Source organism: Arabidopsis lyrata (genome assembly GCF_000004255.2).
Source record: "Arabidopsis lyrata subsp. lyrata unplaced genomic scaffold ARALYscaffold_1, whole genome shotgun sequence".
In the NCBI taxonomy this organism is placed as follows: Eukaryota; Viridiplantae; Streptophyta; class Magnoliopsida; order Brassicales; family Brassicaceae; genus Arabidopsis; species Arabidopsis lyrata.
This window is the reverse complement of record NW_003302555.1, coordinates 1041827-1059584: the sequence shown is the minus strand read 5'-3', so window position 1 is coordinate 1059584 and position 17758 is coordinate 1041827. Positions and strand designations below refer to the sequence as shown.

The following is a 17758-nucleotide window of genomic DNA, read 5'->3' as shown; positions in this document are numbered from 1 at the left end:
CAACCATATACTTGGCTCTCATTTTCTTTAATGGAATGTGAATATGTATGAAATTCAGAGACTTTCATTGAACATAAAAATAAATAACGAAGTGGGGATTGTTAGTATGTGGAGAAAAGTTGAACAACTCATCTGTTTTGTAAACTTTGCAAGTGTCCATTTATTTCTCGTCTCTTTTGTCGTCTTGCTTTTTATTAGGACACCACATAAAAGAAGGTTGCCTAATTAAAAAGCTAACCATTTTATTTGTTTGTAAAAGATTAAGCTAACCTTATTCATTTTACCAAAGCAAAGTTGTGCTTTTAAAAAATTAACTATCAACACATCTCAGAAACAGGACATAACCTCATAATTTATTCTAATCTATCGTGAATCGTCTACATATGACTTTAAATTTCATGTTGCTGCAAAATCAAAAATGTATGCAAAGTTATGATTACATTTTTGAATATTTTTTTCATGATATTAATCATAATGCAAAAATCATGAATTACATTTACAAAAGTTGATATTTGGATTTTCATTTTCATCTCCCTATATTTTTTGTAACAAGAAAATAAAAATAGGAAATTTAGGAAAGTATTAAAAATGATTAAATAGCAAAGCAAGTAAGCTTTTGATTTGATCTTTCATGAAAGAAAGCGAAAACCAGAAAGATTCTGTGGGGAAGCTCTCTTTTTTGTTTTCTTTATCTTCTTCTTCTTCTTCTTCTTCTCCTCTCTGCTTATTCGCTTTCTTCAATTAATGAGACCTCACCCATCTCCCTCTACCACTACTACAACTACAACAACTACTCAATCGCTAACTCTCTCCTTTCTCTTTCCATTGTCAGTCATTGTCTGATCCTCCAAAGGTTCATGATCCCCCAAAGGTTCGTTCTTTTCCTCTGATTTGCTCTAATTCCTTACATTTTTGCTTGTTTCTCTCTGTCTTGTACTGTGTTCGAGTTTCGTAGGATCTTTTTTCTGATGATTTTGGTTTGTTCTTTTCTCTCTTTTTTCACTCTGCACTTGTTTGGGTTGCAGAGGAAAGTTATGAGAAACTTTATCAGATCCATCTATCTAAATCGGATTTCTGAAAAGTGAATCGCTTTTCCACTTAAAAGGTCCCACCTTTTTCTTTTGAGGGTTTCATGTATCTATCTGTTTAATAGAATCTCCACTTCATTGTCCAATTCACAAAGAAAGTTAGTTCACGAAATTCCATGTTTTATACATTTACCAGAATCTGGGTTTTCACAATTAGGGTTTCGTTATGCTTGGTTGCAGCATTACTAAATAAAACCCATATTAGATGATGATCTCTTTTGCTTTCAGCTAAAGCTTTGGGGGGTTTTTGCATTATCATTTTTGTTTGTCACTGGAAAATGTTAAAGGTTAAAATTGATCATTAAAGGGAGTAATTTTATTAAAAACTGCAATGAAATGAAATGTATATGTTTAAGTGCAGAATTTTGGTGCAGGGTTTAGGATTAGACTCTTTAAACAATGATTCTTTAAAAATCTCTTCACTGTTAAGAGTTTGTATGGAATCTTGTTTCATTATTTCATCTTGCAATTTGCCCCATAACAATTTTTTTGATTCATGTGCCTATATGGGGAAACCCTCTGTTATTGATTTGTATGTTTTTCCGTTTTCCTGTCTTTTTTTGATTAATTTATTTGCAAAGATTAGTGAAAAGTGAATATACTGTATTACAAAACATGGAGCTATAAGAGTCTTGAGGTTGGTCCAATGCCAAACAATTAGGACAGGCTGTTTAGTAATATCTACATATATTCTATTGCTAAAGATCACATGCTGGGTTTTCTTCTTTCTGACTTGTTTGCGTCTGCTTTTCTTTTTTCGAACTTTGCATTAAACTAATCACTAATTCATTTTTCTGCAATGTTTTCAGCTCACGGTCCATGCATCATCATTGACCAAGATTCGAAGAAAAGGTTTTGCCCACAAAGAGTATTTTATACAGAAAAAAGAAACTTGTGTGAAAGCTCTTTGATTTGACCAAATAAGTTGCTAAAGCCTTACATTGGGGGATCTGGTTTTGGTACAACAACAGAAGTCTTTTGTCTTCTTTTTCTCTATCTCTCTGCGATCAGATCCATAGTGTATGCTTGCATTGACCAATGGGAGGTTGTATCTCTAAGAATTCGTGGAGCAATGAAGAGCCTATGCATCGCCCGTGTCTCGGGATGGGATGTTGTGGGAGCAAAATGGGGAAGAGAGGTTTTTCAGACCGCATCGTTTCGCTTCATAACTTAGTTTCTATACCGAATCGGATCATCGGTAACGGAAAGAGCAGGAGTTCTTGCATTTTCACTCAACAGGGACGCAAGGGTATTAATCAGGACGCAATGATTGTGTGGGAAGTGAGTTTCTTCTTCTTATTCTTCCTCAATGATGTTTATTAGAGCTTTGTGTGCCCCCAATAAACTGGATTTGCTATTGTTTTTTCGTAGGATTTTATGTCGAAAGATGTTACCTTTTGCGGTGTGTTTGATGGACATGGTCCCCATGGTCATCTTGTTGCTCGTAAAGTGAGGGATTCATTGCCTGTAAAGTTGCTGTCTCTCCTGAATTCCATTAAGTCGAAGCAAAATGGATCCACAGGAACTCGTACAAGCAAATCCGATAGCCTTGAAGCTGAGAAGGAAGAATCTACTGAGGAGCATAAATTAAATTTCTTATGGGAGGAAGCTTTCTTGAAATCATTCAATGCTATGGATAAGGAACTGCGATCCCATCCTAATCTAGAATGCTTCTGCAGTGGCTGCACGGCTGTTACAATCATTAAGCAGGTAATCATGACAACAAAAGATCTCTTCTGTTTTTTTTTGGGTTCAAAATCGATTTTCCATTGTGTTCCAAGTATCTATCGGTTTTGATGTGTCTTGATTGTTTCAGGGGTCAAATCTATTCATGGGAAACATTGGGGATTCTCGGGCGATACTTGGATCCAAAGACAGCAACGATTCGATGGTTGCAGTTCAGCTAACAGTTGACTTAAAGCCTGACTTACCAAGTATTATGCTTTAACAACATTTGGTGATATTTGCTCTAATCTCTATTTTTATTTTGATTTTGTCTAACTTCTTAGATATTATTATTTGTAGGGGAAGCTGAGAGGATCAAACAGTGTAAAGGTAGGGTCTTTGCACTGCAAGACGAACCAGAGGTGTCACGAGTTTGGCTACCATTTGATAATGCTCCTGGATTAGCTATGGCTAGAGCTTTCGGTGATTTCTGTCTGAAAGACTACGGTGTGATTTCGATACCAGAGTTCTCTCACCGTGTTCTTACAGATAGAGATCAGTTCATTGTCTTGGCCTCAGATGGAGTAATGAATTGAACTCTTAAAGTGTCTTCTAAGCATTATCAAAATGAATTTCTTTTACTGATGATTCCAACCTTTGTTTTGATAGGTCTGGGATGTGCTAAGCAACGAAGAAGTGGTTGAAGTTGTAGCATCAGCTACAAGCCGGGCATCAGCAGCTAGACTCGTGGTGGATTCAGCTGTACGCGAATGGAAACTTAAGTACCCGACTTCGAAGATGGATGATTGTGCAGTTGTGTGTTTGTTTCTAGACGGCAGAATGGACTCAGAGTCATCGGATAACGAAGAACAATGCTTCTCTTCGGCAACAAACGCAGTAGAATCAGACGAAAGCCAGGGAGCAGAACCGTGTCTTCAGAGAAACGTCACAGTCAGATCATTATCAACGGATCAAGAAAACAACAGTTACGGTAATGTGATTGCAGAGACTGATAATGCAGAGAAGGAGAAAACGACGGTAGGAGAACAGAACTGGTCAGGACTAGAAGGTGTTACTCGAGTGAACTCTCTTGTTCAACTTCCCAGATTCCCTGGAGAGAAACCTTGAGACATGGCTTTTGATTGTTTTCAGAACTGATTTTGGTCAGGAAAAAAAATGTCTTCTGCTCAACATAATCTTCTTTATTGCTTCAAGTGAAATGCCTGAAGCTCCGAATATGGAATCCTAAAAGTATATGTAAATGTCTTAGGTCTTTTGTCTCTCTGCTTGATGATGAACTCTTAAAAAAGATTAAAACGTTGTGTGAGATAAGAAAGGTTTGCACAAACATAAAAAAGGTCCCACCGAGACTTGAACTCGGGTTACTGGATTCAGAGTCCAATGTCCTGACCACTAGACCATGGGACCATTTGTTTCCGAATGCTCCAAGTTCCTTTAAAAATGAGGACTTTGTGTTCGAGTACTATATGACCAATGTCGCTACCGCACCGGCGGCTTGAAGAATTTACCGATGCGAAGATTTTACCGGAAGCCCTTTTCGTTAGCTCTTCTGAATCGTCCGCATTGTTCTTCACAATCTCTCTGTTTGTACAAAAATGGCGACTTTTTGTCGGATGATTCAAAGTGCTTGCCTTTATCAAGCTCAAGGACGAGTGTTAGGTGGGTGTTCAATAGCAGCTCACTTCCTCCTCCCGAATGGATAGAACCCTTTAACGATGTCTCCGATTTGGTGAAATCGAACCGTAATCTCCAGCCATCTCCATGGGTAAGCCAAATTCTCAACCTTTTAGATGGTTCGGCTTCCATGGAATCGAATCTAGATGGTTTCTGCCGTAAGTTTCTTATCAAACTATCGCCCAATTTTGTTTCGTTTGTGTTGAAATCCGATGAGATTCGCGAAAAACCCGATATTGCTTGGAGTTTCTTCTGTTGGTCTCGTAAGCAAAAGAAGTATACGCATAACCTCGAGTGTTATGTCTCCTTGGTTGATGTATTGGCTCTGGCAAAAGATGTGGATAGAATTAGGTTTATCTGCAGTGAGATTAGGAAATTTGAGTTTCCTATGACTGTTTCTCCTGGGAATTCTCTGATTAAGAGTTTTGGAAAGCTTGGAATGGTGGAGGAATTGTTGTGGGTTTGGCGCAAAATGAAAGAGAATGGTATTGAGCCGACTTTGTACACTTATAACTTTTTGATGAACGGATTAGTGAGCGCGATGTTTGTTGATTCGGCAGAGCGTGTTTTTGAGGTTATGGAAAGTGGCAGAATCAAACCAGACGTTGTGACTTATAACACAATGATCAAGGGTTATTGTAAGGCAGGGCAAACACAGAAAGCTTTGGAGAAGCTTAGAGTTATGGAGACGAAAGGTCTTGAGGCTGATAAGATTACGTATATGACTATGATCCAGGCTTGTTATGCAGATAGCGACTTTAGTTCTTGTGTGGCTTTGTATCAAGAGATGGATGAGAAGGGACTTCAAGTCCCACCTCATGCGTTTAGCTTAGTGATTGGTGGACTTTGTAAGGAAGGGAAATTGAATGAAGGTTATGCTGTTTTCGAGAATATGATCCGTAAAGGTTCTAAACCAAATGTAGCTATATACACGGTTTTGATTGATGGTTATGCGAAAACCGGAAGTGTTGAAGATGCGATAAGGCTTTTACACAGAATGATAGATGAAGGGTTTAACCCCGATGTGGTAACTTATTCCGTTGTTGTTAATGGTTTGTGTAAAAACGGGAGAGTGGAAGAGGCAATGGACTATTTCCAGACTTGCCGGTTTAACGGATTGGCTATCAATTCGATGTTTTATTCTAGTCTTATTGATGGTTTAGGAAAAGCAGGCCGAGTAGATGAAGCCGAGAGGCTTTTTGAAGAGATGTCTGAAAAAGGATGCACAAGGGATTCGTACTGTTACAATGCACTGATCGATGCGTTTACAAAGCATGGGAAAGTCGATGAAGCGTTAGCCCTGTTTAAGAGAATGGAGGAAGAAGAAGGTTGTGATCAAACGGTTTATACATACACGATACTCATATCCGGAATGTTCAAAGAACATAGAAACGAAGAGGCGTTAAAGCTTTGGGACATGATGATTGATAAAGGCATTACACCAACCGCAGCTTGCCTCAGGGCGTTATCGACTGGGCTATGTTTATCGGGAAAAGTGGCGAGAGCTTGTAAGATACTGGATGAGTTGGCTCCAATGGGTGTGATTCTGGATGCAGCTTGTGAAGATATGATAAACACATTGTGTAAAGCTGGTCGGATCAAAGAAGCTTGTAAATTAGCTGATGGGATAACAGAGAGAGGAAGAGAAGTGCCAGGGAGGATCAGAACAGTGATGATAAATGCATTGAGGAAAGTGGGAAAAGCAGATCTAGCTATGAAGCTAATGCATAGCAAAATTGGGATTGGTTATGAGAGAATGGGTAGTGTTAAAAGACGTGTCAAGTTTACGACTTTACTTGAAACTTGTTTTGACTCTCACTGGTAAGAATTGTTTGCGTTTATATCTTCTTCATGTGTAGTAATGTTTTTCCAAAACATCAAATATACAATTTTAGTTTCTCCACGAATATAGATGACGTCATCACTCCAAACGACGTCGTAACAAAAACGTAACAATTTCCTTTTCTTTTTGGTTATAAAATAAATTTCCATTTTTATTGATCGAGTGATTTCCATTTTTTAATATAACACGTGTGTATAAAAGAGATTTCCTTTTTGTTTTTCCGAAACGACCTAACATCTCTGCTTATAAATATAATCGTAATCTCTTCTTTCTTCTTCGAGAAAGATCAAAATTGTATCTTGAGTGAGAAAGTTCTAAAGCAAGCATAGCTTTTCGTGTTCTTCTAAAGCTTTGAATCGCAACTATTTTCGTGTGAGGCCGTGGCGGTGGATGTGAGGCCGCAGCATACGTCGATCATAATCTCCACAAACCCTATCGTCGGAGAGAAGAAGGCCCAATCGTCGTTTACAATCACAGTCCTCCTTGTCTGCTTCAATTAGGGTTGATGCTGTTATGACTCAACAATAACACCAATATCTTAATCCTCTCTTTCTTGACCTGTAAGTAATCTCCAAAATCCTCTGTTTTTCTTTATTTTCTTTTGTTTCTTTTTTTTTCGGTTCAACTTTTTTTTCTTTTCTGTTTCTAAGTTTATTATTTATCCCTCTCAACCAATATTGACTCCTTTCTTTGTTTTATTCAATTTCAGCATATTGGAAGTTATATCGCCTACTAGATTTGTGGACAAACACTATCATCAACATTACTAATTCTCTGTAAGTTATTTCTTCTATTATTCGTTCATTTTTTTTATTATAATAAAATAGAAAATGTTTTTGTTTTAAAAATAAAACTAAGTATTTTTAACACTATTTTTTTTTTATTTTACAAAATGTTTTTGTATAAAAACAAAACTAAGTGTTAAATTTAAATAGCTTGAAAACAAGTTGGGTTTAGCATCCCGTCCTTTTGGTCCGTAAGTCTTGCGATGTACAAGTTCAACATGTTTTCTCGTAATTAAAATTTAACATTTAGTTATGTTTTAAACGGTTTTTAAAAATAATGTTTTAAGTAAATTTTTATTTTATTTTACAAAATGTTTTTGTTTAAAAACAAAACTAAGTGTTAAATTTAAATAGCTTGGAAACAAGTTGGGCTTAGCATCCCGTCCTTTTGGTCCGTAAGTCTTGCGGTGTACAAGTTCAACATGTTTTCTCGATTAAAATTTAACATTTAGTTATTTTTAAAACGGTTTTTAAAAATAATGTTTTAAGTAAAATTTTATTTTATTTTACTAAATGTTTTTGTTTAAAAATAAAACTAAGTATTAAGTTTAAATAGCTTGAAAACAAGTTGGGCTTAGCATCCCGTCCTTTTGGTCCGTAAGTCTTGCGGTGTATAAGTTCAACATGTTTTCTCGTAATTAAAATTTAACACTTATTTATGTTTTAAACGGTTTTTAGAAATAATGTTTTAAGTAAAATTTTTATTTTATTTTACAAAATGTTTTTGTTTAAAAATAAATCTAAGTGTTAAATTTAAATAGCTTGAAAACAAGTTGGGCTTAGCATCCCGTCCTTTTGGTCCGTAAGTCTTGCGGTGTATAAGTTCAACATGTTTTCTTGTAATTAAAATTTAACACTTAGTTATGTTTTAAACGGTTTTCAAAAATAATGTAAATTGTTTTGATTTTTAACTAAAATTTTTTGAATTTTACAAAATGTTTTTGTTTATAAAACTAAACTAAGTATTTAATTTAAATATGTTGAAAACTAATAAGACTTTGCATCCCGTCCTTTTTGTCTGTAAGTCTTGAGGTTTCATAAACATGTTTTCACATAGTGAAAATTTAACACTTAGTTACGTTTTAAACGGTTTTCGAAAGTAATGTTTTAAGTAAAAATTTTTTTTTATTTTTAAGTAATTTTTTTTTTAATTTTACAGAATGTTTTTGTTTTAAAAACAAATCTAAGTGTTAAATTTAAATATGTTGAAAACTAACCGAACTTAGCATCTCGTCCTTTTGGTCTGTAAGTCTTGAGGTGTCATAAATTCAATATGTTTTCACGTAATTCAAATTTAACACTTGGTTAAAGTTTTTCACAAATAATGTTTTAAGTAATTTTTTTATTTTTACCTAAAAGTTTTTGATTTTACAAAAAGTTTTGATTTTGAAAAAAATCCTAAGAGTTAAAACTAAATATGGTAAAAACAAAAGCATCCCGTCTTTTTGGTCTTTAAGTCTTGTGGTATCATAAGTTCAAGTTTTCAAGTATATTAAATTTAACTCTTGACTAAGTTTTAAGTTTTTTTCACAAATAATATTTTAAGTAAATTTTTTTGACTTTTAACTTAAAAGTTTTTTTTTTTTTTTGTTTTAAAAAAATAACTAAGTGATAAATTTAAATACTTTGAAAACAAACCTAATTTACCATTATGTCGTTAGGATTTTATTTGGTCCGTTATTTAGTGTCATTAGTCCAACATGATTTCACATGATATAATTTAACATTTAGCTAAATTTTAAAGTTTGTAGCAAATAATGTTTTTAGTTAATTTTTCAATTTCTAACTAAAGCTTTTTTGGTTATATAAAATGTTATTATTTAAGTGCTAAATTTAGCAAATAATAGTGCTAAATTTAAATACGTTGAACACAAACCTCTTTGGAGAGGATGGTTCCTTTACTGAGTAGTCTGAGTTGGACCTCGGAGAACCTTCAGGCAAAAAGTGTTGTACTCTTATGTTCCAAGTTTAGTGCAAATCAAGCTACCTAAAGCTGGAGGAGGCAAAAGGAAAAGACAAAGCTATTAATAGACCAATTCGGCAATTCTTAATCCATTTGTGGTTGGACCTGTTTTTAAATCTTAAAACTTTTTTTTTTTTATTTTCCCTTTCTTGTGCTTTGGTGTGTGATTTGCGTGTAAACATGTTAGCACGTTGAGCTGAAACATTACAATATTGATCTTCATTATTTAATTGAGTTCTAATTTTGATAAACTAACAATAGAATGCTCTGTTACAAGCTTAGTTGTGACCTGTGACTTTCTAGCCACTAACCACAAATTTCGGATTCAAACTTTTCAAGTGCGTAGGGTTTGTAACCAAATTGAATCAAACCGTTGAAAAACTCAACCGGAATTCTTTTACTAGTGAACTAAATCCAATTGAAGCCTCATAAAACCGAATAAAATTCAGTAAACCGATCCATAAACCAAAATGTAAAAAATAATTCCTGTTGAATAGGTGTTGAAATTTTGCTGAACAAAAACGAAGCGAGCACCCTTTAAAATGCCTTCGATTTCTCCGGCGCCATTGATTTAGTTTTCTCTCTCTGACTACAAAGTACCCATTCGTTGAAACCATTTTCTTCCCATTTTCGATTTCTGTCATAATCCAACGACCTCCACAATCAACAAATACTCTTTCTTGAATAAGTTTCTTTATCTTAAAACAAACGATCTCAAAGAATGGCACGGCACGATCCTAATCCATTTGCTGATGAAGAGATCAATCCTTTTGCGGTAAAGAGCTCTGTTTCATAATGATTGAATAGAAATGTCTGATCTTTCTGTAATCTTTATCCATTTGATCTCAATTTATAACGTTGTAGAATAATACAAGTGTTCCTCCTGCGAGCAACTCTTATCTCAAGCCACTTCCACCGGAACCTTATGATCGTGGTGCAACCGTTGATATCCCTTTGGATTCTGGCAATGTATGATATCTTCAATACCTTCTGCATTTTGCCTTTCATGTTTACTCAAGATCTGGTTAGATGAAACCGTAAATTTCATTTTGCTGATTCTGTTTGAAGGATCTTCGAGCTAAAGAGATGGAACTTCAGGCTAAGGAGAACGAACTGAAGCGGAAAGAGCAGGTGATTTCTGGTTTTCGAGTCTCTTGGGTCGATATCCAAGCTAATCTTGAGACCTAAGTTTCAATGTGGATTGTTTCTAACAGTCTTCATCTTCTTGTAATGCAGGAGCTTAAAAGAAGAGAGGATGCAATAGCGCGAAGTAGTGCAATCTTCTATATATGATATTCTACATCTTCCAATGACCTTTTACGGGTTTTTGTAGCTAACCTGATATGGTTGTTTTGGCAGCTGGAGTTGTCATCGAAGAGAAAAATTGGCCGGAGTTTTTCCCTATAATTCATCATGACATTCCAAATGAGATTCCAATTCATTTACAGAAGATCCAATACGTCGCATTCACCACATTGTTAGGTATGTAAACCGCCTTAGACCGCTGCAAAAAATCCAGACAAAAGTTAACAGTAAATTCTTGAACTATGCAGGTTTAGTAGGATGTCTCTTGTGGAATATTGTGGCAGTAACTGTAGCTTGGATCAAAGGAGAAGGTTACCGTTTTTACCCAAACGATCAGATTCATGATGGTATTTCCTCTGACCATGTTGATTCATCTGATGTGCTTTGTTTTGTAATCAGGTCCCACTATATGGCTTCTCTCAATCATCTACTTCATTGCTGGGGTACCTGGAGCTTACGTCTTATGGTACCGTCCTCTTTACCGAGCTACCAGGTAAAAACAGCTCTCTTAGTATATGCTGGAACTTGCTCGGGAATACGATGAATTGTGAACAGATATATGAAATGAGTCAATAATACAATGAGTGTGTACCTCTTGCAGAACTGATAGTGCCCTGAAGTTCGGAGCTTTTTTCTTTTTTTACGTGGTAAGAAAAACCGCATTTCTATTGGTAGATTTCCTCTGCATTAAAGTTTTTTAAGAAGCCATGAGAAAATAAACCCGTGTCTTGCACTTTTTAGTTTCACATCGCGTTCTGCGGCTTTGCTGCAGTTGCTCCACCAGTCATCTTCCAAGGAAAGTCTCTCACGTAAGAGTTTTCCTTCTATATGAAAGCATTAGAACCAGCCTCTAAGTTTTACATTTTTTAACCATTCGTCATTTTATGAAGATGTTATAACCTTTTGAGTCTTTGATGAGCTCCATCTGATTCCATGTACTGTTGGTTTTGTGGACAGAGGTTTCTTGCCAGCACTTGAGCTTCTAACTACTAATGCTGCAGTCGGGGTAACTAACCATTCTGCTCATTTACAAGTACTTTACTTCGGATTGTGAGAGTATTCTTACCTAATTTTCTTCCTTTTCACCCTCACAGATAATGTATTTCATTGGTGCTGGGTTCTTCTGCATCGAAACACTTCTCAATATCTGGGTCATTCAGGTTTCTCAACTTCTTCTACTCCAGAATTTATCAACACTGTAAATCACTTCAATCCATCTGTTTTCTAACCCATGACGTGCAATAATCGATTTTCAGCAAGTATATGCATATTTCCGAGGGAGTGGCAAAGCTGCAGAGATGAAGCGTGAAGCTACAAAATCGACCTTGATGCGTGCACTATGAAGAAAACACTCTTCACCAGAAAATGTATCAGTGGCGGCTTGAGGTTAAAATCTTAAATCATCAACAAAACATTTGACTCAACCCTTTTCTCTGCAAAGTCTAGGCTGGCAACTGTTTTACGTTTGAATTACTTTGTAAAGACAAATCGCTTACATGGGGACCTCAAGGCAAAATTATGTGGTTTAAAGTTGTCAAACCATTTCTTTATGAATACTAGAGCATGATCCCTAGAGGGACACGAATATTTATGGCTTTCTAATGAGCATCAATCCAGCTCTGTCCAACAGTCTTTGCTACTCCTCGTCTCACCATTAACTTACGAATCTTGAGTGCATCCCCATGGCGACCTATCGCCTTGTACATGTTACTGAGAAGAACATAACTCATGTGGTACTTTGGTTCCAACTCCATCATTCTCTTTGCAATCCGCTCTGCAATACTGGAGGCATCTGTATTTGCAGCACAAGGTCCAAGCAGAACTCCCCACAGAGACGCATCATTTCTACACTCCGCTCTGTCCAACAGATTCTCCGCTTCTTCAAACAAACCTGCGCGTCCTAGAAGGTCAATCATGCAACTGTAATGCTCGGTACCTGGTTTAATCCCATAACTCTTAGCCATCAACGCAAAGTAATTCCGTCCCTCTTCAACCAACCCTGTATGACCACATGCAGTGAGAACCGCGATAAAACTGATGTAATCAGGCTTTATCCCCTTTTTAACCATATCATTGAAGAAACTAACAGCTTCTTCACCTCTTCCATTTTGAGCAAGCGCAGAGAGCATAGCGTTCCACGTTATCATGTTCCTAACTGACATCTTGGAGTAAACACGACTAGCATAATCAATGCACCCGGATTTCCCATACAAGTCAATTAAAGCCGATTCTACAATCACATTACCAAAACACCCTCTTCGCACGTACTGGCCATGAATCTCTTTCCCAAGTCTTACTGCCGCCAAACCAGCACACGCCTTAAGAACAGTGCCAAAACAATACAGATCTTTCTCTTCCATCTCCCTGAACATCTCAATTGCTTTCTCATGTTCTCCATTCTGACAGTATCCCCCGAGTAAGGCAGACCAAGATACGATGTTCTTCCTAGGCATCCCATTGAACACTTGCCTAGCCTCCCGAACTGATCCACTTTTACCATACATATCAAGGAGACTACTCTCGACCACCACATTGCTACCTATCCCGTTTGTAATAAGCTTCCCATGAATCTCTTTCCCTTGCTTCAGCCTCCTCAGATTACCACAAGCCGTTAAAACAGTTCCAAATGTAGACCCATCAGGCACCAACCCTTTTCCTCTGTGCATAGCGTAAAAAAGCCCCAAAGCTTCCTCGTACAAGTCGTTCTTCGAAAACGCAGAGAGTACAGCTGTCCAACAAATAACATCTGGCTCAGGCATTTCATCAAACACCCGGCGTGCATCTACTGGTTCTTTATTCACACCGTACATGTACGCCAATGTGCTAGAGATAACATGGTTCCACTCGAACCCATGAGTAATAACAACACCATGGAAACACCTCCCTAGCCTAACTTCTCCAAGCTCAAAGCAAGCCTTAACTGCCGAAGACAACGTAAATTTATTCGGCTGCAAACCAAAACTCACCATCTCCACAAACACCTCAAGCGCCTTAACGTGTTCTTTACTGGCAACGTATCCAGACATCATCGAAGTCCACGAAATCGCGTCTTTGACGAACATTCCATCGAAAACTCTCCGAGTCTCCCTCATATCAGGTCCCAACTTGAAGTACAGAGAGAGCAAGCTGTTCCCAACGTTCCGGTCTGTTTCCAGACCCGATTTGACGACATGGGCATGAAACTGAAGGCCGTGGATAAAGGAGAAGACTTTTCTGCATGTTTGTAAGAGAGACGCGTAGAGATTCGACTTCGCAGAGATCTCAGACGAGTGTGTTGAGTTTAGGATCCGAATGGCGTCGGTGAGCTGACCCAATTTACAAAGCTCCAGGATCCGAGATTGTTTCGTCGGAGCAGAGGAAGAATTTGACGGCGTCAGACACAGAGAGGCGTGTCGACTGAATTGGCGCTTAAGGATGAGATTCATCGGAGTACCACAATCACCGGTGAACTATTCTTACATTGAAAATTAACCAAATTGGTAAATCTATTAATTAAACGAAATTTGATAGATAAATAAATCATATAAATTAATTTTGTAAGAAAACAAATATAATAACCAAAAATAACAAATATATATAGTCAAAAATAACCATAAACACTAATAATTTTGTATAAATTACGATGGTTATAAGATTTATGAGTTATGACTGATAAAACTTAATTCACATCAAATTGTATAGTTTTTGACTTTGTATTCAAATTAAAATAAATACGAAAAAGAAAAAAAAAAAAAAAAGTAGGTGGAGGGAGAGAGGAACGGATAAAACCCTATTTTGGCAGTGGCACTACCAATACTTTGCTCTCAAAACCCTAACGTATCTGCGATAAACCCTCGCGCCTTTGCTCAAATAGCTGCCTTTATAACTTAGCCGCCACTTTTACTCTCGCAAGTCATGTTCTTTCACTTTCTTGCGCTGGTTCTTCTTCGCCCTCTCTCTTCTTGCCATGGTTGGATTTCCCCCTAATCCAGCTATAACAGTTAAAGAAGAGCTAGCTTTGCAAGTTGTAGTCGATCAAGACCCCAAGGTAAAAACTTTCAAGGACTCTATTGATTTCCCCTCCATCGATTCCTATCTGGATTTCGATTCCGTCACTTGGTTGGGGAGTTATCGGAACGGTGAGGAGTTTAGCATAGAAGATACGGACTTTGATTTCTTTGAGGACGGAATGGAGATACCTCAAGAAGGCGTTGTTACTGTTAGCGATGTAATGCGTCCTGAGTCGATTGAAGTAAAGCCTGAGCTTTGTGATGACATGTCTGGGGAAGTTGGTGTGAGTTCGGTTAGGTCTGTGTCGATGGTTGAAGTAAAGCCTGTGCTTTGTGATGTCATGTCTGAGGAAGTTGGAGAGAGCTCAATTAAGTCTGAGTCGATGGTTGAGGTAGAGCCCAATGTTTGTGTTGACATGTCTGCAAACGGTGGGGATGAACCAGCAGTGAAAGATTCAGAACCGGTTGTTTCTGAAAACTCTAGGTCAATGGAAGGTGAGACTGAGCCAGTTGTTGTGTCTGCTCCTTGTCCCACCATGGATTTGGATGAATCAGGGTTGAAGAAAACAGATGAGAGTTTGGCTTGTTCTATTGAAGTAGGGTTGAAGAAGGTAAGTTTGGCCATGGATGATGATGAGAAGAATGACGGGGATAAGGGAAAAATTGATTCTGCTGAGTCTGACAGTGAAACATCGAGCTCTTCTTCTAGCAGTAGTGATAGTAGTAGCAGTGAAGAAGAGGAGAGTGATGAGGACGAGAGCGACGAAGAGGAAAAGAAGAAGGAAGAAAAGTTTGAAGATCACATGGTTATGGGGAAAGAGGATGATCTAGCAGGGGAACTTGAAGAGGGTGAGATAGAGAATTTAGATGAGGAGGATGGGGATGACGAAATTGAGGATGACGAAGATGATGATGCTGATGATGACGATGATGAAGCGATGGTTGCTTGGAGCAATGATGAGGATGATGACCTCGGTTTACAAACAAAAGAACCTATAAGGTCAAAGAATGAGCTCAAGGTACCTCCTATGCTTCAGCTTTTCACATTTCATAGCTTTATTTACTTGAAAGAAGTACGGTCCATTCTCTTTGTAGAGTACTGATTAAATATTGCAACAAGAAAACTATATACTGTCCGCAAGCTATTTGGCATTACCTTAGAAGCCTTCTTTTTGTTGAGTAAATTTTGGAAGATTTTCCCCTTTTTAACTCTTGCAGGAGCTTCCTCCAGTTCCAGCTGTGGATGTCACTCTGGAACCACATCATGCCACACTTCCTGTTGGAGTTGTTCTTTCGGTATATTACAATTTATCTCTACTTGTATGCTATTGCTTCTCTGATTTATGTCTAGATAATCCACTGCTATAAGTATACCCGTGTGATTTGTGATTTTACAGGTAATGAGCACACAAGTAATAGTTGAGGGAATGGAAAAGCATAGTCCTTTGACTGAAGGTTCTATCCTTTGGATAACTGAAAAAAGAACGCCATTGGGACTGGTGGATGAGATCTTTGGACCAGTAAAGTGCCCTTTCTATATTGTGAGGTTCAATTCAGAGAGTGAAGTGCCAGAAGGGGTTAGTCAAGGGACACCTGTCTCATTTGTCGCCGATTTCGCTCAACACATTCTCAATATCAAGGAACTGCAGAAGAAAGGTTACGATGCATCTGGTGATAACGACGAGGAGATACCAGACGAGCTAGAGTTCTCAGATGATGAAAAAGAAGCCGAATACAGAAGAATGCAGAAGATGGAAAAGAGAGGAATGATGAATGACCAGAAAACGGGTAACACTAGGAACAAGAAGAAGAAAAACCGAGATCTCGGAAGGCCTACCAGCAGTTACTCAGGGGAATGGACAGAGAACCAGGGATCTAGTCCCCTATCCTCAAACCGTTCTGATCCTCAAATGGGTGGTCCGCTTTCAAATCTTGGTCCGCGTCCTCAAATGGACGGTTTTCCTCCAAACAATGCAGCATGGAGACCCCAGAGTAATCAGCAGAACCCATATCAGCTTCCTCATATACCTAATCAGATGGGAATGCCCAATCTAGCCCCAATGCAGATACCTTTCATGGCAATGCAAAATCAAAATCAAATGATGTTCCAACCGCAGTTCAATGGTGGCCAGATGCCAATGCCAGGTGGACCGGGAGGCTTAAACTTCTTTCCAGGACAGGCTTCAGAGCCATGGCCTGCATTGGTTGGTCAGAATTGTTTCAACCAACCATTTGGGATGGGTCGCGGTATTCAGCAGCAGCCATTACCAAATGAGCTGAGTTTTAATCTGTTTTCTCAAGGTCTTCAAATGCACCCGCCACAGTCCCAAATGCACCGGCCACAGTCTCAAATGAATCCACATTTCCAAATGCCACCACAGTTCCAAACCAACCCGCAATCTCCAATGAACCCGCAGTACCAAATGATGCACCGACCACAGTCTCCAATGAACCTGCAGTTCCAAATGCAACCACAATCTGATGTGCGACCACCACAGTCACAAATCCCGCAGTCACCAACAATTCTGCAGTCCCCAATGGAATCACAGTCTCAAGGGTTTAGCAGCGGGCAGTCTTCTGAACGGGGAAGGGGCTTCCGTGGTCGTGGGAGGGGTAGGGGTCGGGGTCGCTTCGGACGTGGGCGAGGTCGAGGCCGGCAACAGTCTGGATGAAACTGTTTTTGTGAAGCATATTGATGTGTGCCATAGACAGGACTATATTAGTTTTGTATGCCAGTTTTCAGCTATGATTTTATCATCTTTTTACACATTCTCTAATTGCTAACAGTAAATTCAAACTTTGATCTTTCTTTTTCTTTCTCCTTGCCAAAGTCAAACTGGCTATAGAGTATAGAGTCGACTATAGTCTCTCTAGCAGCAGGCAAAAGAACAGTTTTTTTTCTCGCCGTTAATTTCGTTACTTATCTAAAGCATTCTTATCCGTTGATAATGCCACGTGTACGTCGTCGCTTGTAAAGGGTGTGAGTCGTACATGATCATTAAATTCTCTACTGATTGATTTTGATTTTGCCAACAATTATTAAAGCTTAACGCCACGAATTGTTTCGTGTTTAAATTAATTGCCATGTCTCTCTGTCTGTCTCTCTGTATCTCTCTCTCTCTCTCTCTTCTTCCCCGCGTCGATTTCACATTTTCTCTTTTAAGACAGCTTTGAATCTAAAGACAATTTCAGTTTCTTTTTCTTCAAAGTATTGAAATTTCGTATTTTCCTCTCTTGCCCACTTCTGACTTATTGCAATCAGAAGTTTAAACACTTTTCCTCTCTCTTTCTGCTACCCTAATTTATCTTCTTAAAGCGTCTGCCTCTTTTAAGGTAATTTCAAGACTTAAACTTGAAGTATCTCTCGCCTTCTTCTGCTGTCTGTTTCTTTTTTGAAATCGATTTGAGATTAGATCTGACTCAGC

At 38.1% G+C, this 17758-nt stretch overlaps 5 protein-coding genes, 1 long non-coding RNA gene and 1 other non-coding gene across 7 annotated transcripts; 4 read left to right on the top strand and 3 right to left on the bottom strand.

Moving 5' to 3' along the window:
- The first annotated feature begins 636 nt into the window (after positions 1-636).
- Positions 637-4036, top strand: LOC9328232 (probable protein phosphatase 2C 1). The gene is made up of 6 exons (XM_002892124.2): positions 637-871; positions 1898-2369; positions 2460-2798; positions 2905-3022; positions 3114-3337; positions 3423-4036. The coding sequence occupies exons 2-6, from the start codon at positions 2127-2129 to the stop codon at positions 3879-3881; spliced, it is 1383 nt and encodes a 460-aa protein (XP_002892170.1). The 5' UTR covers positions 637-871; positions 1898-2126; the 3' UTR covers positions 3882-4036.
- Positions 4037-4109: 73 nt separating this feature from the next.
- On the bottom strand, positions 4110-4181 carry TRNAQ-CUG. The gene has a single exon. It is a non-coding gene; the product is annotated as a tRNA-Gln (tRNA).
- Positions 4182-4204: 23 nt separating this feature from the next.
- On the top strand, positions 4205-6347 carry LOC9328231 (pentatricopeptide repeat-containing protein At1g03560, mitochondrial). Its single transcript, XM_002892123.2, has one exon. The coding sequence runs from the start codon at positions 4285-4287 to the stop codon at positions 6271-6273; it is 1989 nt and encodes a 662-aa protein (XP_002892169.1). The 5' UTR covers positions 4205-4284; the 3' UTR covers positions 6274-6347.
- Positions 6348-9577: 3230 nt separating this feature from the next.
- On the top strand, positions 9578-11929 carry LOC9325527 (secretory carrier-associated membrane protein 2). The gene is made up of 12 exons (XM_021014117.1): positions 9578-9814; positions 9904-10008; positions 10108-10170; positions 10276-10309; positions 10399-10521; positions 10593-10655; positions 10744-10837; positions 10946-10991; positions 11086-11153; positions 11302-11350; positions 11439-11504; positions 11601-11929. Exons 1-12 carry the CDS (start codon positions 9761-9763, stop codon positions 11685-11687), a joined length of 852 nt encoding a protein of 283 aa, XP_020869776.1. The 5' UTR covers positions 9578-9760; the 3' UTR covers positions 11688-11929.
- Positions 10440-11092, bottom strand: LOC110225155. The gene is made up of 3 exons (XR_002329564.1): positions 10937-11092; positions 10661-10830; positions 10440-10543 (listed from the first exon to the last, which is right to left on the bottom strand). It is a non-coding gene; the product is annotated as an uncharacterized LOC110225155 (long non-coding RNA).
- LOC9328230 (pentatricopeptide repeat-containing protein At1g03540) lies at positions 11793-13904 on the bottom strand. The gene has a single exon (XM_002889416.2). It carries the CDS (start codon positions 13767-13769, stop codon positions 11943-11945), a length of 1827 nt encoding a protein of 608 aa, XP_002889462.1. The 5' UTR covers positions 13770-13904; the 3' UTR covers positions 11793-11942.
- A 177-nt stretch (positions 13905-14081) lies between these two features.
- LOC9328229 (H/ACA ribonucleoprotein complex non-core subunit NAF1) lies at positions 14082-17148 on the top strand. The gene is made up of 3 exons (XM_002892121.2): positions 14082-15352; positions 15552-15629; positions 15731-17148. Exons 1-3 carry the CDS (start codon positions 14291-14293, stop codon positions 17003-17005), a joined length of 2415 nt encoding a protein of 804 aa, XP_002892167.1. The 5' UTR covers positions 14082-14290; the 3' UTR covers positions 17006-17148.
- The last annotated feature ends 610 nt before the right edge of the window (positions 17149-17758 follow it).

What these genes read in the sequence shown, in the direction of transcription:
- LOC9328231 (XM_002892123.2), top strand. Translation starts at nt 4,285, where the DNA reads ATGCGAAGATTTTACCGGAAGCCCTTTTCGTTAGCTCTTCTGAATCGT.
- LOC9328229 (XM_002892121.2), top strand. Translation starts at nt 14,291, where the DNA reads ATGGTTGGATTTCCCCCTAATCCAGCTATAACAGTTAAAGAAGAGCTA. An exon ending in GGTCAAAGAATGAGCTCAAG is followed by an intron (nt 15,353 to 15,551) that starts GTACCTCCTATG and finishes TAACTCTTGCAG; the next exon opens with GAGCTTCCTCCAGTTCCAGC. An exon ending in CTGTTGGAGTTGTTCTTTCG is followed by an intron (nt 15,630 to 15,730) that starts GTATATTACAAT and finishes GTGATTTTACAG; the next exon opens with GTAATGAGCACACAAGTAAT.
- LOC9328232 (XM_002892124.2), top strand. Translation starts at nt 2,127, where the DNA reads ATGGGAGGTTGTATCTCTAAGAATTCGTGGAGCAATGAAGAGCCTATG. An exon ending in CTGTTACAATCATTAAGCAG is followed by an intron (nt 2,799 to 2,904) that starts GTAATCATGACA and finishes TGATTGTTTCAG; the next exon opens with GGGTCAAATCTATTCATGGG. An exon ending in CTTAAAGCCTGACTTACCAA is followed by an intron (nt 3,023 to 3,113) that starts GTATTATGCTTT and finishes TATTATTTGTAG; the next exon opens with GGGAAGCTGAGAGGATCAAA.
- LOC9325527 (XM_021014117.1), top strand. Translation starts at nt 9,761, where the DNA reads ATGGCACGGCACGATCCTAATCCATTTGCTGATGAAGAGATCAATCCT. An exon ending in AGCTTGGATCAAAGGAGAAG is followed by an intron (nt 10,656 to 10,743) that starts GTTACCGTTTTT and finishes TTTTGTAATCAG; the next exon opens with GTCCCACTATATGGCTTCTC. An exon ending in TTCCAAGGAAAGTCTCTCAC is followed by an intron (nt 11,154 to 11,301) that starts GTAAGAGTTTTC and finishes TTTTGTGGACAG; the next exon opens with AGGTTTCTTGCCAGCACTTG.
- LOC9328230 (XM_002889416.2), bottom strand. Translation starts at nt 13,769, where the DNA reads ATGAATCTCATCCTTAAGCGCCAATTCAGTCGACACGCCTCTCTGTGT.